This window comes from Phodopus roborovskii, unplaced genomic scaffold (genome assembly GCF_943737965.1).
Source record: "Phodopus roborovskii unplaced genomic scaffold, PHOROB, whole genome shotgun sequence".
In the NCBI taxonomy this organism is placed as follows: Eukaryota; Metazoa; Chordata; class Mammalia; order Rodentia; family Cricetidae; genus Phodopus; species Phodopus roborovskii.
This window is the reverse complement of record NW_026126558.1, coordinates 18073241-18098664: the sequence shown is the minus strand read 5'-3', so window position 1 is coordinate 18098664 and position 25424 is coordinate 18073241. Positions and strand designations below refer to the sequence as shown.

The window sequence follows — 25424 nt, the reverse complement described above, 5'->3', positions numbered from 1 at the left end:
CCACAATATTCTCAGGCAGCCGGCAGCCAGGGGGTCCTTAAGGGTCAGCTAGATTCTTTTTTTGTAAATCTGTGTGTGTGCAGGGGCATGCATCCCATGGTGTATGTGGGGGTCAGAGGTCAACCTTGGATGTAAGTTCTTTCTTTCCACCTTGCTTTTTCAGCCAAGCTCATGGACCTGTGAGCTTCTAGGGATTCTTCTGTCTCCATCTCCCATCCCACCCTGCAGGAGTGTTGTGATTGCAGATGAATGCTACCATCCAAACTTGGGTTCTCATGCTTGCGTAGCAAGCACTATACACGAGCCCCCAACCCCTCAGCCGGGTTCTTTAACGCAACCAGGAAGCTGAGGCTCTTGTTTGTTAGTAGCTACTTACTGGTGCTGCCTTTATGTAGTGCCTGGAATAGACCCTCACAGTCCTGCTTCCATAGTCCCAAGAAGGGTGTGGTGTACAGCAGCATTTTGGAGAAGAGTGCTCACCTAGCTGGAGGCAGCATCAGATTCCCTCAGTACTGTAGCTCTGAACTGTGGTGCCCTTCTGCAAAGTAACCCAAGTGGCAAGAAAGAAATGCCATCCAGTGTTGTGACTGCTCTGACAGTGGAAATGCTGGTACATGGTGATGACAGAGTGTACAGCTCGGGGCCAATGGGAAAGGGTGCCCCGCAGCTTCCACAAAACCAGGAAGCTGTGACCTGGATCTGATGTTTTCTCAAAGCATGAAAGTGCCCTAGTTTTCCCTCTCCTCAGGCTTCGGTGAAGTGGTGCCAAGATTGGCTTTTAAAGGCTGCCTAAAATGTGGTTTGGAGCCAAAAATCTATAGAGCCAGTGCATTTGTGACCTTGTTGAAAGTGCTTACTGAGGAAAATCAAGGGGTGTGATGGGGGTGGGCACTCCTTTTGTAAATTTAAAGAAAAAAATTATTTGGTCCATCCCCACTCCCATTCCTATCCCCACGTCTTTCCCACCTGACGACTACTGACTCCAGCTTCCCAGCATTCATGTCTCCCATTCATCCATACCCTTCCCCCACCTGCAATCTCTTACCATCCCCCATGTGTCATCAGTAATGAAAAATACCAATGGGTAAAATAAGGAGCCTGGAAATTAGGCCACAGCTGTCAAGCCAGGCAAGAGCCCTCGGTCTGAGAACGAAACTGCTAGAATCAAGTGCCCAGGCATTCCCCGGCTCTGTAAGGGCCTAAGAAAATCTACCTGACATCCGGTAAGGTGCTACTGCTGCTGCTGACCCAGAGAGCACCAAGCAGCCATTGGTCACTAAGCAGGCCTGTCCTGTGTGTGCTCCAGTGTCAAGCCTGGTGGCCATTGCAGGGAGCAGTGCTAGCCCTGCCCTCCAGGGTTAGTCATGATCACAAGCGGTAGCATCTCAGTATGATGGTGCTCTGTGGGAGCAGATGGGGTGGGGGTAGGGTGCCCAGTGAGTGGAAGAGCCCAGGAAGGCATCCAGGAAAAAAAAAGTCTAAGCTGAGCCATGAAATGTCGGTAAGAACTCAGTGGGAGTAGGAAAGCAGAGGTGCTCCTGACCCTGCTCAGGAGTCCACAGGCTGGAGCCCGAGGCCACAAAAGTACCTCTGTGTGACTGAAAGGAGAGGGAACCTAGTAGTGGGGTGGGGACACACCTGGCCGCTTTACAAGTGGCCCTACAGTACCCAGTGCACCACTAAAGGGCTAGAGCTGGTTCAGAAAAGCCCGTCCACCTGTATGGGGTGTCTAGGTCCCCAAAAGAATCTGCCACCTCACAGCCAGCCTCCCTGAAGCACACAGGATGGGCTGTAGGTATGTGTGAGGCTGTGCCTGAAATGAATAATTGACTTCCTTCCATGTTTCTAGAACTTCCAGTGAAGCAAAAGGCATTCTGAGGCCCAGAGCCTGCCAGGAGAAAGTTGGAAGAAATGGAGGGGACTGTCACCCATTGTAGCAGCTGTAGCCTTTCACGCCACCCCCTGCTGTTAGAGTCACAAACCAGCAGAGGTTAAGGCAGGACGGTGGTGCAAGCAGCTTGCTCGACAAAGAACCTTGCTGCATTCTAGACAATTCTGTGTCTTGGCATTTAAACAGACCATCTGAACTAAGCTTAAAACTTTGGTCCACAGAGCGTGTGGCACCCCTCATGTGAGGGACTCTTTCTTCAGGGATGCTGGCTTCAGTCAGTTCACTCCAGGTCTCTCTGAATTTAGACTTTTCTTCACCCAGTCATCTCTCCTGAGGAGAGCCCATTTCCTTCCTCTCCCATGGGCTGAGCCCTTCCTTTCAGATGAATGAAGGTCTGCCTCTCCTTTCCTGAAGGAGACCCCCACCCACCTCTGTCGGAAGCCTGGCCCTAACAGTTGGCAAGTCCCAGAGACCCCTTCCTTCCGCCTGTCCTTGGAGCCTGAGTGGCTGCGCCAGTCCAGCCCCTCCTGCTTCTCCTAAATCCCACCCTACCCACCCCTGCAGCATGATAATTGATTTCTTGCATCTTCCGCTGTGTGCTTCATCTGAGAGCACTCCATTTCCTGACCCACCACAGGAAAACCTGTCTCTCCTTTCCTGTGGGAAGCCCTGAGGAAGAGAAATAACCAGTCCTCCCATTCCCTCCTCATTCAGCAGTGGTATGTAACATAGAGGGCAAGTCTCCTACCACCTGAAGTCCAGCCCCTTCAGAACAGTGACCTGGACCTGGTGTCACAGCTGTCAAGTGTCCCTGTCTCTGACTTGACTCCACTGATAAGTATCTGTGGTCACAACTGTGGGAAGTGGTGTTCTAAGGACCACAGTGTCTCTTCACTGTGTACAACCAGAGCCCCTCTTCAGGCTGCTGACTAGTGTCCAGGTGAGAAAAGACAGGCATTAAAGATGTTGAGCAAACGAGGAGAGGCACTTCTAGCCAACCCATGGTCTGTGGACTTGATATCACCACCCGTGACCTGCCGCTCACCCTTTTTGTTTCCCCCAGACTTGGCTCTTGCCAACCACTCAGAAAGACCCACACACACACACTGTTTTAAACAAGACAAATTGATATCTAATTTTTTTCAGTTTCCTCTGTGTATGTTATATATTGGGCATGGGGTGTGGAGGTCAAAGAACACCTTGCAGGAATCCGTGCTTTCCTTCCATCAATTTTGGCAGCAAGCACCCCTACCCACTGAGCCTTCTCACCAGCCCAAAAGTGGTATTTTAAATAGCACCCATAAAGGTGACCTGCTCTCTGTTAGTGGTAGTGTCACACACAGTAATAACCAGGATGTTTGTGTGAGGCTGCTCCAAGTGAAGATGGGGGCCTCAGATCCATTGATAAGACTTTCCTTATTTGTTAAATTCTATTTCAGGAGAAAGCCTCCCCCTGTAGTAGGCTCTCCTGCCTCCCTGTGGAGCCTGGCCTTTCTTCCCCACTCGTATTATGCTAATCACTCCTTACAAACAGGCAGACTTTGTAGGAGGTTTGCCTGGTTTTAGATGAAACATACGCCTTTGAAGCAAAGAGCCACAGTAGCTAAAAATACCATTTCCCGGCTGTTGATCCTCTCATTTGTAAAATGCATGTTTCCATTGTTAAATGTGCACCCGTCCCTCTCAGAGAGGGAAGCCCTGCCACCATATCACCCAGCCAGGGTCCTGCCACCCACTGGTGAGATGGCACCTTCTCTGAGTACTGCTCTAGGGCTCTGCCTCTGACAGTTTCCCCAAGAGAGTCCCCGGATTCTCAGATGCCTTAGGCTTCTCCGCACCACTCTTGCCATCAAACTCATGCCAGGCAAGTCCTCTACCACTAAGTTGTCTCCATTTGACAACAAGGTCTCCCTGAGTTACCTGGGCTGGCTTTTAATGTGCTGTGTAGCTCCAGCAGCCTTGAATTTGTTAAACACTGCCCTGAACCCTGAGCACAGTGGCTCTCAGGAGAGAGACTCATCTCTTTGCAGAGGTCAGCCATGGGAGTGTCAAAACCCCTAGGTTTTGAGTGCACTCAGGAGGCAGAACAAGTGGATCTCTGTGAGTTCAAGGCCAGCCTGGTCTAGAGTGAGTTCCAGGACAGTGAGGACTACATAGAGAAACCTTGACTCAAAATTTTGGTGTGTAGCTGGCTGGTCTCTCCTCAAGTGGGCAGCAATGGGATCCTCAAGGGAAGGGAGTCACTCCCCCTCCTCCCTGGAACAAGCCCTGTTCACAGGGACCCAATCTATAAGCATATCCTGGGACCTACGCATCATCCCGGGTGACTCTCAAGGACGCCTCATGACTAGGGCTCTTCTTTGTTCTCATGCACTTAATCCAGTGAAGGTTTCTGGGCAGGGAACATTTGGTCCCAAAGCCTACTTTAAACATCTTTAAATTCTCTGAAAAAGATGATCACAGAAGGGATATTTCCAGCCTTCTGGACTAGTAGTAAGAAAAGGTACAAATTAAAGCAAATCTTCTCTCTGGCTGCAGATTCCTGAAGCAGTTCCCCTAGCCATCTTTGTCTTACCCTCGCTGCTGTTATCTGCCGCCCTCCTACCCTTTCAGACACTGAACTTGTTACCATTTTCCAGAAAGCTCTGCAGTGTGGCTGCTCTGATGTTTGTTCTTTGTTGCCAGTAGAGGGAATTAGTATTTAACTTCCTCTTCCGTTTTCCACCGCTTGCTCGGTGCTCCCTTAGTGGGCACTTGTAAAGAGCCACAGAAACCCATCTCTGTCCGTAAACTCTCACAGAAACCTTGAACTAAAGATGTGAAGACCAGAGACACTCCAGTTGGTATAGCTCCTGAACAAAGGACTACTACCGTCTGTGAATGTCAGATGCTGCCAGAAAGGCAGGAGCAGCAATGCCAGTGCACTGGCTGGCTAGCTGATCTTACTTCCCCAGAGAGGCTGGTGCCTCAGAAGGTGATTGTAGTCACGAGGCTGACAGGGGAAGCTACTGCCGTGAGGCTGCAGGAAGAGTCCTGGATCTCCCTGAGAGTTGGTGTCTTTTTCCTTCTTTGTGAACAGAAGGCAGGGTGATACAGCAGGGACCAGCAGGGAAGAGAAGGGTGCAGTACCAGGCAGAAATAAAGACAGAGGGTTTGAGGAGGTGAGGGCAGAGCCCAGGCTGTACAGTTGCACAGCTCCTGAAAGTGCTGGTAAATACCCCATGTTCTCCCAAGGTGTCCAGAGCAGCCACCCTGATGGGCAGGTTGGACCTTACCTCTCAGGCCTGTTCCAGAAGCTTGGGGATGCAGAACACCAGCCTCCAGAGAAGAGGTGTGTGGAGAACTCCAATATCATACATTTAGACCAGGGGCTCCTCATGTAGGGTGTCTTCCTAGCTTGAGGAGCTCACCTGGGTGGGTGAGGACTCTGATGGAACCAGATGTAGCTTTACGCTAAAAGGTAACACCCAAAGTCAGAATAGCAGGCCCAGGGCAGAACTCTCAGAATCCTATGGATTCAATGTAACATGAATAAGATCAGGATCCCTGTGATCACCTGGACCTACAACTGCAAGGACAGCGTTAAAGGGAAGCATTGTCACCCCAGGCCATGATCTCATGTACACTGGAGCTGCTGTGCACACACCAGCTTGTGCTGTAGGGCAGAGATGCACAGGGAAATCCTACCAAGGCCTCAGTGTCTGGCTGCACCTTGCCAAGGTAGAGGGGTATGTTTGCCGTCTGTAAATGTTTAGGGATCTGCAAACAGTCATGACGAGCTCTCCCTTGGCCTAGAATGAAAGGACTCTCTTGGGAATGACTAGATGTAGTAAGACAAAATGAGCAGAACAGTGTGCTAACAGGAAGACTGTTGGGCAATGGACACCCTGGTCATTCAAGGGTAGAATGGAATAGCCCTGCTGGGCTCTGGGCATTGCAGAGGACTGCTCCTGTAGATTGAAGAAGAGAATGGCACAGATGGAGAAAGGGCCAACTCTGCCGTGGGCTTTCAAGCTCTAGGAACGGAGCTCTTAGGTGGAGAAGGGAGGGTGGTTTGCTTCTTTTTTGCAGCTGCCATGTGCTGCCTGGCCAACTAAAAATCAAGTTCTGACCCCCACTGTGGTCCTGAGCTTAAGTTTCTTCTGTCCTATAGGGATTGGAGTGTGTGAGCCAGGCTGAAAGGTAACAGGGACATATACAGTAGGAAGGTCTGAGGCCAGAAGCAGCATGCCAGGCTGAGCAGCCTCTTCACAGGAAAGCACCTCTGCAGTGAAGCCATAGCATGTTCTCAGGAAGAAAGCCTTGCTTAAGAAGGTCAGAGCCCAGAGGGCTTCGAAGGGAAAGCGGTTACGTCATTGGCTCTCGGGTAGTCACCAAGGAGACTCCAAGGCACTTAGGACTCAGGGTGCCGTTTCCCTGGCAGTCTCAGCCCTAGATTCAGACAGCAACTTTGACCATATCTCCCTGGGTACCAGATTTAATTGTATTAAAATCTCCCACTCTGGACCTCAGGCAGCAGCTGGCCTGGGACCCCTGACACCAGTTTCTGGGAACCTGCTGTCAGAGTCACTTCTGTTGACCTCTCCCGTGGTCTGAGTTCAAGCCTGACTGTGAGCTGTGCATGCAGTTTCCAGGCCCTGCTCCTTTCCTGGCCCCTTGGAGCCAGGACACAAGCAATTGCCCTAGCAGCTAATACTAAGTGTGACTCACAGAGCAACATTGCTGCAGCCAGATGTGATCACTGCCACAGAGGTGATCCCAAGTGCAGGGTAGTTTGCAGCTACACTGTCTTGGGACCATGGGGAGTTTCTGGGAAACTGGGCTCAGAAGGCCTCAGTGAGCTTGGCAGAGTAGTGGTAGAGCTTTTGCCTAGAATGCACTGGAGAAAAATTAATTACTGAGAAGACCCCAATGGCTCTCGTAGCAGAGGTACCACTAGTGTCTTCCTGGAAAACCAAGTTCAAGTCCTTGTACCAGAGCCTGTGAGCTGGCTGTATGGACAGGTAGCAGCTGAGAGAGTTAGTGCAGTGCTGGGTATGAACTCATGGGGCCTGGACAAGGCCTGTGGTGTGTGCCACATCCCCATCCTCTTGTAGAAAGGGCATCGCTGAGGTGTTACCTGTGCAGTGGAAAGGTGTTTTAATGCAAGACTGCCTGATACTGAGAACGTGTCCAGCTCTCCTCTGTGACCACTGATAGGAAGGAAATGGAAGTCCCAGTGGAGAAAATGCCCATGGTGGCAGGAGGCAGGGGTTCAGAAGATTGGGCCTTCAGGCAGGGCCCAGACCTGCGCCGTTCCCTGTTCTTGCTCACCAGCCTTGTCCTCTGTGCTGCCTCTGTCTCCAGCACCAAGGCACCTGCTCAGCCAAAGCTGCTTCCTCTCTCTCCCTTCCTTAATCCCCATCTGTGTGCCTGTATCCAGCAGTATTCTGGAGTGTCTGCATAACAGAGAAGGCATCGCCTCTTCTGGGACACAAACCCAGACCTCATCAAATCAGACACCTCTTTGCAGCTTCTGAAAGTGCAGCCACAAAGCCTAATGCCTCGCACACACCCTGAGCACATTCCAGACCCATTCTGCCCCTAAGCCCCTGGCTGGATGGATTATGTCAGTCAGAGTGACACAAACTGGGGTCATCTGGGATTTCTCTGCATAGCCCTGGCTGTCCTGGAACTCACTCTGTAGTCCAGGCTGGCCTGAACTCACAGAGATCCACCTGCCTCAGCCTCCCAAGTGCTGGGATTAAAGGTGCGCACCACCACCACCACCACTGCCCAGCTTGTGGGGCGTTGCTTGATTGATGACTGATGGGGGAGGGCCCAGCTCACTTCAAGCAGGGATACCCCTGGGCTGGTGACCCTGAGTGGTATAGGAAGGAAACTAAACAAGACAGGAGGAGCCAGCCAGTAAGCAGCATTCTTCTGTGGGCTCTGCACTCCTGCCTCCAGGTTCCTGCCCTGGATTCCCTGGTTGGAACTGTAAGAAGAAATTAACCCTTTCCTCCCCGAGCTAATTATGGTCACGGTGTTTTATCACAGCAGCAGAAACTCCAGCTGAAACAGCCTTTCAGCATGCAGTTCCACAAGTATCCAGTCCTTCATCCAGTCTAATCCCTTGACTGTGAGAAATGTGTCTTGACTAAAAGGAGCTAGGGCTCCGCTTGAAGAGCCAACCTCAGCTCTGGAAAAGGACACTAGGAGCAAGGTAGGAAGGGGGTGAAGGCTGTGACAGAGGAGGCTCAGACTGCTCCTGTGATTATACTGTGGAGAGCAGGTAGTAAATGCATGGAAAGTAAGACCAGCAGGCCCCTGTGGGCCAGAAAAAGATAACTTCTGTTCTGAGGACAGGTTGTTCTTCTTATGATGGGGCCTCCTAAAGTCCACCCTGGGCTGTGGAAGAAACAGAAGCCGCCTCTCCTGCTCTCCCCTGTACCTGCAGGGCCTAGAGCAAACTCAGAGTAAGGGTATGCTGCCTCAGCAAAAGGTCAGCTTCCTATGACAGCTCCCACCCTACGACACTAACGCTGGGATGAGCCCACCCAGGTGTCTATGACAACTCTTCCTCCAGCCAGGCAGTAGCTTCTGTTGAACAGAGGGACAAACAGCACAGAGGACAAAAGGCCCCTTTCTTCCTCTCACTTCATCTTCTGTCCAGTTTCCATCAACTCTCAGCAAGACCCAGAAAAACAAGCCCTCATGCCACCGCCTCCCCTTCCCCCTCCCAAATAACTTAAGTGTATCAGACACATCAGCTGCATTAAACACGATGGGTTTTTAAGGCATGAGTTGGCAGGGTTACCGCAGCTGCCTTTGCCCTGAGGGGCACACTGCCTAGGATTGATGGAAATAAATAAAACAGATTCACAGTTTTCATACTTGGAAAGCAGGGAGTTAGAAGGGAAGGGAATAGGGGGAGGAGCAGAGTGCACTGGGACTCTAGAGCTTTCTGAATCTCGGCTGGGAGCCCACTCCTTCTCCCACCCCAGTTTCTGCTGACTGGAAGTTGCTTTCTCTTTAAAACCCTGAGGGAACCCATCTGCTAGGCAGGGAGCAGGCCCTGCTCCCAGGGGATGGCTCTGGCCTCTGCATTTTCTAGTCTTGCTGTCAGGTTGTACCCAGGTTTGTACCCAGGGATCCTCTGGACATTTGAAGCAAAGTGCCTGGCCTTGAACAGTTAAAGGGAACATGAACATCAAATAGTGGCCAATGTAGAGAAGAAGAGTTCCCCCACCATGTGTGGTGCTGCTACTGTAGGTGGAAATGAAGCTCCAGAAAACGAACAAAGGAAGACATTGAACAGAAGGCTAAGTCAGTGGGGGGGAGATGTAGTGATCTGCCCTGACCTCAAGACAGGTGGACCTAGGTACCTGGAGCTTGTACCCATTTGCCCATCTTGCAGAGGCAGGCGTGGAGGTGCCACTTCCCAGCCACCTACTAGAGATCTTTGGACCTGGGTGGAATAGAGAAAGAATCAAGTCCTGATGCTGGATCAATGGGGACTTGTGCTCGGTGAGATGCCAGGTATACCCCCCTGTATCAGGCAGAGCTATTCCAAACAGGAGGACCTGTCTAAACCCTGCTTCTCAGGTGACACAAGCAAGGTACTAAGAATATTGGGACTTGCCAGCTACTCTGGCTTACTCTGAATTTCCTGCTTGTCACTGGCCAGCTAGCATGGAGGCAAGTGAGGGTTGGAACAGAAATGGTCGGTATTAATAGCTGCTGTGAGAGGTTGCAGTGGGAGGAAGGTGGGTGCTCCAGCTGCCATCTCTTTTTGCTCAGGAGGTTTGTAGTGAGTCTCTGTCCCCCACAGGCCAGCTGTTCACCACTCTGCCAGTGAGCATCTTGATGTGGTGACATTGGGAAAGTCCAGAATGCCAGAGACTCCTGCCTAGAGATCACGCATCTCTATTTCAAAACCCTTAACTTACCTCGGGCTCCTTGGGTATCCTTCCCATACCTGTGCCCAGTAGCCTAGCGTTGGCTCCTAAAAGCACTGCAGGCTAGCACCATCTGACTAGCTAGTGGAGGAGCATTCATTGACTGGAGCCTCTCCCTTCCTCCCAGACTGAGCATTTCCCCAAATATCCCTGCTGGAGGTCAGAGGCCTTTCTGCTTCTGCCTTTTGTCACTCCCTAAAACAGGCCAGACCTAAAGAAAGAGGGTGGGAAGGAAGAGGAAGTCAGCAGCCTGAATGCCCAATGGGTGGCACGGCCCCCTCCCTAGCTGCCCTCAGGTCACATGTCATCTTGTCTCAGTCTCATGCTGTGATAAAACAGGTCAGTCTGGGAGGGACCATGGGGCAGCAGCATGCCTTACAAGACTCAGAGAGTCAGAGCCAGAAGAATCTGGGAAGGGGGCCGACATGAATGTCCAGAGCGTGAGGCCAGCTGACCTGGAAAGGATTGGTGACAACATGGATGGGGGAGGCTTGTTTGGCCTTGCAACTGTGCCAGTTTATACTTGAAGGGTGTAGGAGAGTGGGGCCTTGGGAAGAACATTCCTAAAGCCACATGTGGAATTCAGGTTCCCCAGGAAAACACAGCAGAAGGAAGGCACACCAGAGGGAGACCTCTGTTGGTGCCTGGCTCTTCTCTTGCTCTGGGACAAGCTTTCTCCTGCCTTGCTTGACATACAACAACTTGTAGCTCTGGAGTCACCTAGGAGCCCAAGGCACTACAAAACTAGGCAGGCCTTCCTCCCTTGAGGCAGTGTTCCCTATGGTTGGAACTAATAAGTGAGTACCAGGTGCGGGCTTGGGGAACACACCTTCCTTCCACCAGCTATCCAAGGATGGTGATGGAGATGACAGTGATGTACAAGTTCCCAGCAGCCTGGCAGGTGTGGTGCAGCACTTCTAGCAGACTCTGGCCTCCCAGAGAAGATCGCTATGGACAAAGCAGTGTTGTCTCAGCTCTGAGGGAAAAGTAGCCGCCCCTTTCTTGAGTCCCCGGGGTGTTCAGTTGTCTCCTGGGAGCCCTGGATCTGTATTGGAGGAGCAAGGAGCAGCCATTACCCATCTAGACAGCACTCATGAGGCACAAAAAGGGGGCAGGGGCAGAACCACACCCACAAGGCTCTGGGCTGTGCCTGATGGACATGGAGCCCCAGTTGGAGGCCAGTAGCCAACCGCTGCCTAGTGAGACCCTTCCTAAATAGCACATGACCCACACACATACCTAGCCACTTCCCTCCTGCTGTGTCCTTAGTCACAGGCCCACATCTGGGGCTTCTTACAGAAGGGACACACACAGGGGCCCATGTCCAGGTTAATTAGCACAAGAGGACCCTTCAGAGACCTTGTTGAAGTTCCCTCCCACCCCACCTCTCTGCCTTGTTCCTAAGCACTTTGCAGGCCATTGTCTCATGATGAATAGCACTTTAATATGGGTATTAAAAAATATGGGCAAATGTGTAATGCTTGCAAGCTGTGTTCCATTATTGACGCTATGCTTGAGAGCCAAGCAGGCAGCTCAAGCCGGGCTGGGACTCAGCAGAGAAGTGATGACGCAGCAGCCCTGCAAGGCAGCCATCTGCCAGGCCTCCACTGGGCAGGGACAGGCACAGAAGAGGCAGCGTCAGGAGAGGAAGAACTCAGGCTCAGAAAGCTGACTCTTCTGGTTCTAAATTTTCCATTTTTTCCTCCCCAGTCATCTATGTGACCTGACCAGCAGCAGCATGGTCCTCCCTGGACCTCAGAAAGAAAGCCACAGAAGGCCTTGTTCACACTCCAGTGCTAGGCACATGGAGCTGTGGCTGCCTGTGCAGTCAGTCCTGTGATGGGATTTGGAGTTCTCCCTCCCTGCTTCCTGATGGAAGATGCACACGCATCCTATTCTGACTTAAAGTGCTCTCTCGTGCTCTCGCTCTCTCCCCCTTCCTTTCTCCCCTGTCCTGTGCAGGCTTGCCTCCTGTCCTCTCTGCTTCCTAAGGTACCACCTTGGCACGGTGGGCACTCTGGACAGGATAGAAGCTGCTCTTCTTGCCCTGACCTGTCATGTCCTGCCACTGTCCTTTTGCACCTTTGTGACACTGTGGTGTGAGAGGTGTCGGCCCCCACCTCTGCTTCCTCCCCCTTCCATGAGTCCTAGCTGAAGGACTAAAAACACCCACCCCAGCAGAAGCCTTGGGAGCTGCTGGCCAGAGGTGCAGCCCACCAGGCTCTGCCTAGCAGTCTCCCAGGGTGAGGTTCTCATCAGATGTCCAGAGCATCAGGAGAGGCTCAGAGTCCAGCCTTGGCAGGGTCTTCCCACTGTTACTCTCTAGGCACCTGTTCCCAGCTTCCCACTCTGCACTATGGCCTTTCACAAGCAAGACTCCTGGGGAGAAGGTGCTGTGGTTAGACCATAAGTACTGCCTCCTAGAGGGTCCCCATGGTGGTGCTGGTGTGAGGTCACTGGGAGCATGCCCGGGAACCTCTGTCTCTGTCTCTCTCTCTGTGTCTCTCTCTCTCTCTCTGCTTCCTGGCTTCTGATGCAAGTGTTTTGCTTCACAATTTGCTCCCAAAATGAGAGGCCATCCCCAACTTAGGCCCGAACCATGACCCCAAGAAACCCTGCTTCAAGTGTTTCATTACAGTCGCAAAGCAAAGAGAGCAGTCATGTACTTTGTGTTCTGGACGCCATAGAAGTGTGTGCTCTGGAATCTTCCTAAGCTGAACTGGCCTCCCCAGGGGAGTCAGGAGAGACAGAGCAGGACAGCCTGGGTTGGCCTGTTTGATGTAGGAGTAAGTTTACATGTAGATGTCTGCTGTCTGCCAAACAGCATTTGCAGCATGTAGGAACCTGCCTGTGGGTGAGCAGAGCAGTACAGAAGTGAGGACAATAATACCTGTAGGCCTGCCCATGTGCTTTCTTATTATTTTTCCATTTCTCCAGTGTATGTAGTAGGGAGGCATGTTTTTCCATGTGTGGGCATGCACATGTGTGTACATGCATCTAGAGGCCCAAGGTTGATGTTGGGACTTGTCCTCAATAGCTCTTCCACCATATTCATTAAGATAGGGCCTTTTTCTCCAAGGCAGTGGTAGCCCAGAGATGATGTGGGGGCAGAGGGATGCTCAGAGGCAAAGTCCTGAGACTTTGGCTGGACCAGGATTAAGGGCTGGGGATCATGAAGCTGAGTGGGTTGTATAACGGAGTTTACTACCACAGAAAGGTGAATCTGCAGGGTTACCAAGAGTCTCATTGAGATCCTGTGACACTCAGAATGCCTAAGAGACATCCACAGGGATTGTCCCCTCTAAGAGTCCCTTCGGTGAGGCCCAGGGCATGAGGAGCACATATGGAAGTCACTGACTCTAGGCCACTCTGAAAATATTTGTGGAACTCAAGCCCCTGGGAGACAAAGACCAGAGGAGAGGGGTGTGGCCTAGTCGGGTGAGGTGGAGGGAACTAGTGGCAAAGAGAAAACTCTACCACCCTGACCTATAGCACCAGCACCATCTGTCAGCATTCCCCAGGTTCTCTGGCACAGCAGGAGATCATGGTGCCTTCTTGCTTCTTCTCAGCCTTGCCTGTCCCTCCAAACCATCCCTAACCCTCCAGCTGCTGCAAGTCCCAGCCTGGCTGGCCTGGGGTCCTTGGAAAGCACTGCCTGGCAGCCGTTCAGCTGCTGGCCTCTGTCATGGAGACAGCAGCAGCTGCAGGCGACGGACACTTGTGACCATTTGTCAGTACTCTTCTCCTCCCTAGACTACCCTTTTTGAACATTTCTGTCCCATGGCCTTGGAGACAGGGCTCATCCCTGGGTGGACGGGGGCAGTAAACATTGTCTGACTTAATAGAAGGGCTACCACCTGCCTGCTGACTGTCATCTGTACCGTGCAGGCTTTTGTCCCTGGGTGCCTTGCACCAAACACTGGGCACCTCACATGAGATGCCGTCCCATCTGCCTTCTGGCTACTCCCCCCATTTCAGACAGGTATTGTCCCTAGTTAAAAGAGAAAGAAACTGCTATACAGAGATACTGGGATCACCTGACTGGTTTGAGGCCACAAGGTTCCAAGGCCTTTGCCCACCCACATAGGAGTGACTTTTACCACCTGAGTGGTGTACAGTGGAGATTCAGTAACTCCCTGATCATGGGTCCTATCCCTCCTCTCCTCCAAGCCCGAACTCCACCACACCAAGCCTCCTGGCTCCATTGGATCTAGACTAGAGATATTTATGCTTCATAGTTTGGCCTGCATTACCAAATATTCTGGCTTTTTGGCTAAGTCTGGAAATATGGCAGAATCATCTCAAGCCTTGTTGCAAAGCCATGACTGGTGTTTATAGAAAAGAAAGAAATCCAGCCCTGATCAAGTTCCATACAAGTTCCATACAAGTGCCTGGGAGGAAGTAGCCTTGTTTCAGGCTTGTTGCCTCAGAGCATGGTTCATGTCGTTCAGTGCATAATACCTAAAACCTCTGTCCCTTGTCTGTTGGTGCTGCTTCCCTGGGGTAGGGACAGGCAGGCAGGCAGAAGACAGCCCCAGACCAGAGGCCATGGGACAAGGTACCTTGAACCACTAGTTCCTATCCAACAGGAAGCATGTACACTCACCCGCTCACTAGCCCCTTGCCCACTCCTGCTCCACCAACAGACCCCTCCCAGTTTGACTTTAAAAGAAATACGTGGGGGCCAGTGGAGCCAGGCACAGCTGTGGCCCAGTTGCTTCCCCTCCCTATGCCACTGGGTTGACAGGGGGTCCATTCAGTCCACAAATGCTGCTAGGCCCAGTGACCTACAAGAATCCCTCTAGCTAAGGCCACAACTGAACAGCACAGACACTCTGACCCTAAGGAGCTTTCATGACTTGTGTGTGGAGATATTCTCAAATGACGATGAAGTCTAAAGAGAAGAAAGGTCCAAGAAGGGCAGGAACACCTTGGCATGGAAGGGGCTAGTTTTTGTTGATATATATGGGAGACACACATTGATATAACATAGACTTGGGGCTGGAGAGATGGCTCAGAGGTTAAGAGCACTGGCTGCTTTTCCACAGGTCCTGAGTTCAATTCCCAGCAACCACATGGTGGTTCACAACCATCTATAATGAAATCTGGTGCCCTCTTATGGCCAGTAGGCATACGTGCTGAAAGGACACTATATACATAATTTAAAAAAAAAATTTTTTTAAGGCGTAAAAAATAAAATAATATATAGATTTGTTGATGTATGTGAAATCCTAGAAAGGTATCTTGGTACATCCCCGGTAGCCAGAGGCCTGGGGAGGAGGGACACAAATAGAGCTTATAAGCCATGATTTCTGAATCAAGGTAGGTGATGATGAGAAGTAAAGAGCAGGCGTTCTGTGATCCTATTTACACACACACACACACACACACACACTAGCATTGAGGCCCCAGCTCCAGCCCTAGGAAAGAGTAGATTCCTCTAGGACCCTGAAAAGCCTCTGTAGTACGACATTTTCTGGCTTGTTTTCCAGGCAGCTCTGCCTCCTGCTGAATGCAGAGAACATCTTCCACTCTATGGCAGACATCCTGCTTTGGGAGGAGGACCTCAAGTTCGCGTCCACCATGGTGCACACCCTCAATACTATCCTGCTCACCTCCACTGAGCTCTTCCAGCTGAGAAACCAGCTCAAGGACCTGAAGACTCTGGTACTCTCTCTGACCCCAGTGTTAGGTCTGTGGGTGCACAGGCACTCAGCTGGTCCCAGGAGGCTCACAGGGAGTGGGGTACACTGGGAGTCTTCCCTGCCCAAGGCCAGGTCCACATACTCTTCCCAGTTCCTGCCCCACCTTTCACTGTCCCCTTGGAAACAGGTTCTAGAATAGTCTGCTCAGCAAAGTCCCTTCTCGTAGTCAAAAAATTTAAATACTGCTGGGAAACAAAGGGTTAATTGCCCTCCTTGTGTTTCTCCTTGCTCTGGCCCCACTCCACAGCCCCACACATCTGTCTCGTAAAATGCCTGTCATCAGCCATAGTATCTCATTGTTTCCTGTCCCGGGCTTTGGGTAAGGATGCCCAAAGGTGGATCAGGAAGATCAGGGAGACACTGCAGGCCTGGGCTCACAGGCCCACATGATGTGGCCAAGACATTGGGCTTCCCTCAGCTCACAGGGACCAGTGCCATCATGGACACATGAGTGCCAAGGACTTATTTCCCAGTCTGGGTTTGGGTCACTTTTCCTCTGCCCCTTGCCCAGTGTGACCCTACCTCAACCCCTCCCTGGGAGGCTCAAGGACATTTAAGCCCTTGTCTGTGAGGACCTCTGAGGCCAAGTGGCTTGGCATGATCCAGGCCACAGCCCTGCCTTCCTCCTGTGGTTCCTTGCAGACATTCGCAGAGGCCTTAAGAATTTCCTTCAGGCTCAGGGCTCCCCGAGTGTGGGCTCACCTTGTATACTGAAAGCATGAAATGGGCTGCCAAAATAGGGGAAGGTGGGATTTGAGGATAGACAGAGGAGCCTGGCCCCTGAGGAAATTTCTTCCCAGCCCCAGGCTCTGGAACCACAGAGTTCTGACAGACAATTATTGTCATTTTACCAGAGGCAGAAATGCCAGCTTACAAAGGGTAAGCTCACTCTTGACTAGGCCCTTGCTGCCACTACCACGTGGCTCTATGAGGCCAGGAGGTAATGACAGGGTCTGAGGAGCTGTCAGCATTTCCTTTGTGACAGTTCGTTCCCAGCAGAGCTGCTAAACACAGCCCAGTGCTGAGCTGGCACCCCAGCTCCCCCAAATAGCCCCGTGTCACAGCCCCTTGAGGTCCTCCCTTCCCAAGGTCCTATGTGGGGCCAGTGACAGCAAGCATGTCTTCTAACTGCTGTGCCTCTCCCCACCCCCACCCCCAGGAAAGCCAGAACCTCTTCTGCTGCCTGTATCGCTCCTGGTGCCACAACCCAGTCACCACTGTGTCACTCTGTTTCCTCACCCAGAACTACCGACATGCCTATGACCTCATCCAGAAGTTGTATCCTTCATTGTCATTCAATCCCCCAATGAGGGCCAAGAGTGGTCCTGCTGCCATCTTCCTGTACTCATCTTCCAGGGCTTGGGACATCACCAGGGCCTTCCACCAGGGGTGCTGTGGGGTATTGTTCAGGAGTGGGTTGTTATCAGTAAACAGGGACCCTTTAGAACCTCCCAAAGGGGAAGTAAGCCTGGAAAAACTGAGGCTGAGTAGGAGAAGAGACCAGTACTCAGTTCCCAGTTTCTCCTGCTAGCCGCTGCTGTGGATAGAAAAGACCTTGTTACATGAACATGCTGGGCAGGCCTGTAGAGCTGGCTCACATGACGAAACTTTGGAAGCTTCAAGAAGGTCCAGGAGCCCACCACACATGCACAGGACTTACCTGCCTCTCCAGAAAGCATCCATAGTCAGAATTGTTTTTAATCTACCACTGAGAAGCAAAGCACCCTTATCTTTGAGCCTGACTTACGACCTAGCATCAGAACAGTATTCAGGCAATAAGGCTCACTTCCTGCTGTGATGGCCCAGAGCTGGGAGCCATGAAGGCTTCAGTGAAGGGTCTAGTATGTTCTTGTCTGGCACCCTTCCAAAGCCTAAGCCTGCCCTTCTCCACCACTTGTGTGACCCAGAGACCAAAAGACCCAATTCCCAAGCTCCCCTAGCCTGCTAATGAGTTGTCCTCTCAGACAAAAACCAGGAGCCTCTCCTGTCCAGCCCTCTCCTGCCTAGCTACAGGGCCACAGTAAGTGTCTCCCTGGGCCCAGGAAGGCCAAGACAACTGTAGAAGCAGAATCCAAGTACCCATGCAAAGGGAGAGCTGGGCCATATCCCAACCAGAAGGACAGAAAGGCAGAGAGAATAGACGTATATTCCTCTCGTGCTAAATCCCACTTCGAGAGAGACAGGCTGTGCACTGGAAACTAGGTCTCAGGGAGGACACAGAATTCTAAGCCTAGGATCTATGCTTTGCCACTCCTTGGGCAAAGATACTCACAATGGGGAGACTTTCCTTGACTGCCCACCCAGTGGGGACCTGGAAGTCACCGTGGACTTCCTCACAGAGGTGGACAAATTGGTGCAGCTGATTGAGTGTCCCATCTTTACATGTAAGAGTCCTTGTCCAGACCCCTGCCTCAAATAGACCTGCCATGGCCTTCAACTGGCCTAGAGGGAGAAGGGGAGGTTTGGAGCCAAGTTCAGATAACCATCTTGACTGAACTTGGAGAGGGAAAGGAGGGCATTGGCCCCATGCGTGTTCTAGAATGTCAAGAATGTAATATCAAGAGATGATAGTGATTGGCGATAAGACACCAACTGGAGTGAGATAGGGTACATGGCATCAGAACTTAATTTTGTCCATTTCCTCAAAATGGGTCACATACACGCAGGTCAGTCCTAACGGGAAACCCTTCAAAACATTAAAAACAGACCCTGCCCTGGGGCTGTCCCTGCCTGCTCCTCCCCAGCCTACTGCCTCTTCCCTGACTCTGTGGGGTTCTAGGCACCCCTTACACGCATTCCTGCTCATCCAGGAGCTGTGCCCTCTCCTCTGCTAAGGGAAAGACAGCACTTGCCAGGAGCCAATGGGCGGGAACTGCCTGGTGAGTAACACCCAGGCTGAATGTGCAGAAGCAGCGCTAGCTGGGCCAGCACAGATCTTGGCGCCTCCACAGATGTAGCACTTGCTCCCCGAAGCGGGAAGCATTCCCAGTAATCCGTGTCAGAGAAGCCCGAGGCAGCCCTGGCTGTTAGCGACCTTCCTAGCCTTGGTGGCCACCTGGGCCTCTAGCTCCTTGGCATCAGAAGGACCCTTCTCCTCCACAGCCTCCTCACAGCTAAAGGACCAGCTGCTCCGAGTGGCAGGAGCTGCAGTGACTCAGGTCCTGGAGATAGCAGAGAAACCCTCTTCTCAACCTGTCCAAAGCATGCACACTGCCTGAGGGCCCCACGGGGTAGAGGGGCTCCCCTGAAGGCAAGGCTAGGCTGATCAAGAGGAAGCCCTGAGCAGCTCATCCTCAAGAATAAGATGGGGAAGTGCTTACAGAGAAGATGCAAGGCAGGCCTACTTTCCTCCAGGCCCAAAGGGAAGACAAAACTGGAAGTAGGTTCCGGCCTCTCCAGAGCTGAGTGCATGGTAAAAAGCTTTCCTATGCACACACCTTGAAAATCAACTCTTCTGTAACCCAACAGGTGTTCCTCTCTGCTTCCCCAGCTAACTAAGCCTCCTCCAATACAGTTCAGTCCTCATACAGCCTACCTGGAGCTAGCACCCAGTCTCACGGCTCTCACGGCCCTGGGCTTCTTACTATCCAGCTATAAATCAGGGCTCATAGAAGCCCTTGGGTTTGATTAGTCTGCTTGAGTGTATCACAGAACTCTGGGAAGCACATTTACTATTCATAAAGGACACTACAGTGCAGTTGGAGAAAGAAGAGGGCATACCTTTCCTAACCCAAGCCTCAGTTCTTATGGGAGCTTCATTATTTAAGCATGGTTGATTTACTTTGACCATTGGAGATTAGCTCAACCTTCAACATATCAGCAAGCAAAACTTTTTGTTTCAGAGACTAAGAATTCTATAGGAGTTCTGTGCTAGGAAACTTGGATGAATATCAGATATGTATGTTAGCATATCATAGATGCCTATGACTTCTGCCTCTTGGGATAAGAGGATGGACTAAAAGCGCCTACCTAGTCCTCTGCTGCCTGCTCCCAGCATCCTCCCAAACTCCTTCCCCAACTCCTGCTGGGAAGCAAGACCACTCTCCAAGACTCGGAGCCACTCTCTGGAAGGTGTAGTTCATTGTCTACACATAATGTCTGCCAAGGTCTAAGATGCAGGAGGAGCAGTAGGCCCAGGAGGCAAGGGAAAGCATCTCTCCAGTCTAGTCTCCCCATCAGGCCTTGGATTAAGGTGTAGCCACCTTGAGATGCAGCTGGCCACTAGCAGGTCCAGACTCCTAGGGTTGGTATAGATGCTGGGCAGAAAGCAAGAGTGCCCTGTCTTTCAGGGCTGGGGCAATAAGTGTCTGTGTCTAAGTTGAATATCCAAATCATCTCCCAGACACTCAGGGCTTTGGTGTGTGCCCCACTACACAAAAAGGCATTTTCCCATCCTGCCCTCCCTTAGCAAAGCCTAATCCACTCTTTCTCTCCGGCTCACCCTATTTATAGCTCACGTGCTGGCACGTGCAGAGCCAACTGGGGAATCTCTTATTCTACAAGCCCCTACCCACCCCCAGCCCTCATTACCAAGGAAGCATCTGAGCCTAGGGGAGGTGGGCCTAGCCCAAGGGCAGGTTTGGGGATTTTAGGCTGAGGGGGCTGCTAGATAGGTCAGTCAAATGGGTGGGTAGAAAAGAATTGGGTCACAGAAATGGCTTCAGTTCTCTGAGAGAAAGGTAGGTCCCAGCCACTGCTTAATTGTAAGGCAGGTATGCCTAACAGTGCTAGATCCAGGATGCTTCCAGTCCTCTCCCAGACAGGCTAAGGCAGGGGATTTGGGCTCCTGTATTCCAGAGCAGGGTCCTGATCCCTGACCCCTGACCTCTGCCCCGCTACAGATCTGCGCTTACAACTGCTGGATGTGAAGAACAACCCATACCTGATCAAGGCCCTGTATGGCCTGCTCATGCTGCTGCCCCAGAGCAGTGCCTTCCAGCTGCTCTCTCGCCGGCTCCAGTGTGTGCCCAACCCAGAGCTGCTGCAGACTGAGTGAGTGCTGGGCCCAGGGCACTGCCCTCTGCCTCCAGGCCTATGCCACAGGAGATCCTAGGGGCTTGTGGAGGGGCCCTCTTCCATACTTTACCCCTTTGTCATTTCAACCCTGTCCTCCCCACAACTACCTTTCTTTTGTCTCCAAATCCACAACAGATCTCAACATGGAGGTTCTGGGAGTGTTTAAGGGGCAGAAATATATAGCCTTGCTTTTCTGAGCAGCTTGGGGGAACTCAGAGACTAGGCTTCAGTTTGAGATCTTTGCCTAGCAGAGGCCCCTGGAGAAAGAAGCTCCAGGAATGAAGAGTGAGGAGTCCAGAGAGCCAGGTAGAGCCAACTCCTAGGCACCCCCCCCCCCAGGCTTAGATGCCTTGCCATTCCATTCTAGTAGATGTTCAAAGCTGGCCCTCTGAGAGCACCAACATCACTAGGACCTTCCCACCACGATTCCAGAGGAGGCAAGAATACATCTGAGCTACTCTGTTAGAAAGGGTCCTGTTCTCAGGAAGAACATGTCTGACTGGCCCAGCCTGGCATCCTCTGGGCAGGGGGGTCCAAGCTCCCACCCTGAACCCTCTGCTGGCCATGGCCCCACAGCCTGTTGGGCTGTGTCTATATTTGGTAACCCTTGGAGGCTTTGCCTCATCCACAGGCATTTGGCATCGGAGATGGAAAATTTCACTTGTCAGGTCACCATGGAAACAAGCAGAGCCACTGAGAAGATTTACGCTGAATGGAGTGCACCCAGCTTGCATCAGCTGCCCTGTGTGTCTAGAATTCCCTCCTAGGCCATTGGAGCCCCTCAGCAGGCCTGGCGCCTTGCTGCAGTGAAGGCCTGAGGCGTTTGCCCTGAGGGTAGGTGCAGACAGCCTCAGGATAGGCCTGCTGCCCAGTCTACCCCTTCCTGCCTCTTTCCCAGTCAACCTTGTGCTGACTGTCATGTCAGCTCTGAGTTTCCACCAGTGGAGTCTGGAATACTTGGACCGGTCTGGATTCCTCCCAAATGAGTGTCTCCTGCTTCTGAGAGGAGAGAGGCCTTGCGGTGACGACATGCCTCCTTGGCCTGTCCTCTATAGGCACTGATGATAGGTAGAGGAAGGGAGAAGGCAGCAGGAAGGGCACTGCCCTGGGGGAGGCCTCAGGCCAGGCCACAAACCCAACCACTTCCCAGAGCCCCTTTCTTGTCTGGGAAGGGGAGGAGAAAGTAACCTGTCTTAAGTCAAGGCAAGATAAATCCCCAGAGAGAAACTAAGTAAAAGGGATTCCTCACCCTCTGGATCTTGAGCCCAAGGAATAAGCCCTTGTGTAGATGATTCTTAAGTGGGTCAGTGAATGGTTTTAGGCTTGTAATAGAATCTGGCCAAATTCTCCATAGCTTTGCTCTGTGGCCTCAAGCAAGTTCCATACTCTCTCTGGGCTCCCAGTTTCTTGATAAATGCACATGTGGACTAAAAGGGCAGGGAGTTGGGGTGTTCTCAGCCTGCTTGCCTTTGGGAAGAGCTGGGAAAGTTGAATGTAAATACAGGCATGAAAACAGTGGGTGGCAAGGGACCTCAGACAGCTGGAGGAGGAGTCAGATTGCAGGGTTGAGTGCAGAGGGGCAGCTCACACTCTGGAAAGGGGCTGTGGGCAGTCCCAACCTAGGGTGGGGCAGGCAGCTGGCAGACAGCCGGCCTGCAAACAGAACAGCTGGGGAGGTTTATGCACTTGCCATACCTTCCTGTGTTCTCACTAGGGTTTGGGGACCATAGGCCACTCTCCAGCTCTAAAACCATCCTCAGTGAGGATTCCCTAAAAGAAAAGCTGGTGGCAGATATAAGGGTGGGGTGGTAGGGCAGCATGGCAGCTCTGGACTGGGGAATCACCACTCCACCCTGCCTGTTACCCAGTACCTGAGGATTATGGGAAAGAAAGCATGGCACTAATGGGTAGGGTGATGCTTATAATCTGATCACTAGAGAGGTAAAAGCAGGAGAATCAGGAATTCAAAGGTGTCCTTGGCTATAAAGGCCTATCTGAGATACATGAGATGCTGTCTCAAGCAAGCAGCAAGGCTGGTGGTCATGGCTGGGAAGGATCCCCCTATCATAGGGCAGAGCAGCTCACTGCTCTGAGGTCCCAGAGAGCAAGGTACAGCTGCTTCCCCAGTCTCCACTCTAGTTTGCTTTCTGTTACTATGACGAAACACTGACTAAGGCAACTTGGAAAGAAAAGGGTTTATTTCATCTTAACACTTCCAGGTAACAGCCCATCACTGAGAAGTCAGGGCAGTAACTGAAGCAGAGACCATGGAGGAAAGTAGCCTGCTGGTTTGCTCTGCATGGCTTCCTCAGCTTGCTTGCTTATACAACTCAAGACCACCTACTTGCCCAGGGGTGGCACCACCCACATCAGTCATTAATCAGGAAATATCCCACATACATGCCCGCAGGCCAGTCTGATGAAGACAATTCCTCAGTTGAAGTTCCCTCTTTCAAATTAACTCTAGTTTGTGTCAAGCTGACAAACTAACAGCCCCCCTCAAACCTGAAATTAGTCCCTGCCCTAGACTTAGGCCCCAGGTTTTCTAAGGTATTGTCAAGACAGCATGTAGACTCATGGGCACCGCCCCCCTCCCCCAGTGTCATCTCTGTGACCTTCAATCTTCCCTGGACCTAGGGTTACAAGCTCCAAATCCCTCTCTCCCCTTAGGAGTCTGGGTTGTTCCCTCTATGGATAGCTGCTGGGCCAGAGTCCCCTTCTCCCATTCCCAGGGGAGTCAATAAGCATCAGAAGTTCCCAAATGACAGCCAGGACACTGACTCTTCACCAACAGTGATCAAGACCTGGGATGCTTAGGATGCAGTGGCTCAAGGCCCAGGAAAACTTCAGCCACGTATATTAAGATGTATCAGGCAGTGTGGGCTAGCATGTGGGAAGTAGACTGAAGTTCCCAAAGTTGAATTTGGGAGCAGTTGTGCCCTGATCCTGACCTGAAGCTGGGCAGGCCGCAGTAACACCTTCTGGCTTCAGCTATTGGTTTTTCTAGCCCAGCCAACTGCACTGGGGAAGCTGTCATTGTGGGAGCTCTGTTGTGTCTCCTAGTCTAGACAGCAGCCAGGTGTACCAGGCCTTGGGCCACCTGCTCTCTGAGTGGCAGGGCTATGTGTATTTTCCCATCTCGTACCTGACAGGGGCTGGACACCAGGCAAATCTCTTTCCTGTACTAACAGGAGGGAACCTTGTGCTCACACCATGACATGGCTCCTGTGGCAGCTTCCTTTACAGAATAAGAAATGGAGTCAAATGCCCAAGGTCACATGTCTAGGCCAGGCCTGCTTAGCTCCTTTCCTTTCTTTGGCTGCTGTCGGCACCAGCCTCTTCATTAACTCAAAGGTCCCAGGAATTCTGCTTAACTGAGTGGCTCAAGTCTTCATGAAACCCTTTGCCGGGGCTTCTAAACCAGTGAGGGAGGGGACACGGGGGTGCATAAGGCTGTGCTGGAGAGACAGTTAGGAATGGGACAGGAACCCGAGTGGCAAGCTAAACAGTTGATGTGAGGCAACAACGTTGGTACATCAAACAGTTGGAAGGGCCATGTGCACTGTAGACACACAGTGCACAACCTATGCTGCTATACAGAACCATGAAGGAGATTGGTAACAGCAGGATTGTAGGCCCAATGGTAAGATGACCTCTTCTTTTCAGGAGACAGTAGGGACCACAGGCCTTGGGACCCAATGCCCTGCCAAGTTACAGGTCCAGCAGAGACTTCGGTGATCTCAGCTATCCATAGCACCAGCCGTGCCACTAAGAAAGGGCTGGGCTGCTGCCTCCCCCTTCTCCCCAGACCCTGTTCCAGGCCCCAGCTGGCTTCCTCGCTGGCTGCTAGCCCTGGCTCTCACCCCAAAGGGAGCCACTGGTAAACAGGAAATGCTTCCCTGTGCAGTGCCTGCTCTGGGCGCCATCAACAGCCCACAGGCTGAGAGAAATCCAAGCAGTGTGTTGCTGTTCCCACCAGCTGCAGGAAAAGGGGTAGACATGGGACCCCAAGCACTATGGGTCTGGCTGCTGGAAAGGTGTTGGTGGGCAGGAACATGCACACGCCCAGACGCTGAATCCCACCAGTACCTACCATGATGCAGACACTGATTCTGACTTGTACCCATCTTCCCAGAGACAGTCTGAAAGCTGCTCCCAGGTCCCAGAAAGGTGACTCCCCCAGCATCGACTACACAGAGCTACTGCAGCACTTTGAGAAAGTCCAGAAACAGCACCTGGAAGTAAGACACCAGCGCAGCGGGCGTGGGGACCACCTGGACCGCAGAGTTGTCCTCTGATGTGCCTGTCGTGGAATGGGCCCAGGTGGCCCATGAAGCACTCAGGGTTTCCAGCCTGAGGTCACAAGATGCCTGAGAACCTGCCTCTCAGGCAGGGCTGGACCTGACCTAGTATAGGGAGAGACATCTGCTCTATCAACTCCAGCTCCTCCCAGTGGAGTGCCTGGACCCGAGCACTGTGGACTATACCTGGCTTGGGACCAGTGGCTTCCCACCTGAGTCAGGCCATAGTCTCAGAATCCAGAAGCAGCCTCTTTCTAATTCCCCTGTGAGAAGAACTTGACCTCGGCCCCCAAAGCACTGGCATGAAATTATATATATAATTTCATTCTTGTGGGTAATGCACACAGGCCAGCACAAAGACCTCTACAGAATGATGTCCATCCCTATCCCAATAAAGAAATGACAGAATTCTTAGCCAAACCTGCCTGCTCCTTCTCTGCTGACACCTATCTATGCCTAGCCTGATGCTCTAGCTGCCCTGGGACCTTGCCTGTCCTGGAAAGTTGGCTTCACCTGATGGGGATGTGGGGCCGGGACTCAGCGATTCCCAAGACCAGCACCTTCCTCTTGG

At 52.0% G+C, this 25424-nt stretch overlaps 1 protein-coding gene across 2 annotated transcripts in view; it reads left to right on the top strand.

Annotated features, from left to right (window-relative positions):
- Positions 1–25273, top strand: part of Vac14 (VAC14 component of PIKFYVE complex) — a 110972-nt gene extending 85699 nt beyond the window's left edge. For both annotated transcript variants that reach the window (XM_051201857.1, XM_051201858.1), the window contains exons 15-19: positions 15324–15498; positions 16696–16814; positions 17841–17920; positions 20378–20528; positions 24688–25273. In XM_051201857.1, coding sequence (XP_051057814.1) covers positions 15324–15498; positions 16696–16814; positions 17841–17920; positions 20378–20528; positions 24688–24850 — 688 coding nt within the window. In that variant the 3' untranslated portion in view covers positions 24851–25273. The remainder of the gene's footprint in view (positions 1–15323; positions 15499–16695; positions 16815–17840; positions 17921–20377; positions 20529–24687) is intronic.
- The last annotated feature ends 151 nt before the right edge of the window (positions 25274–25424 follow it).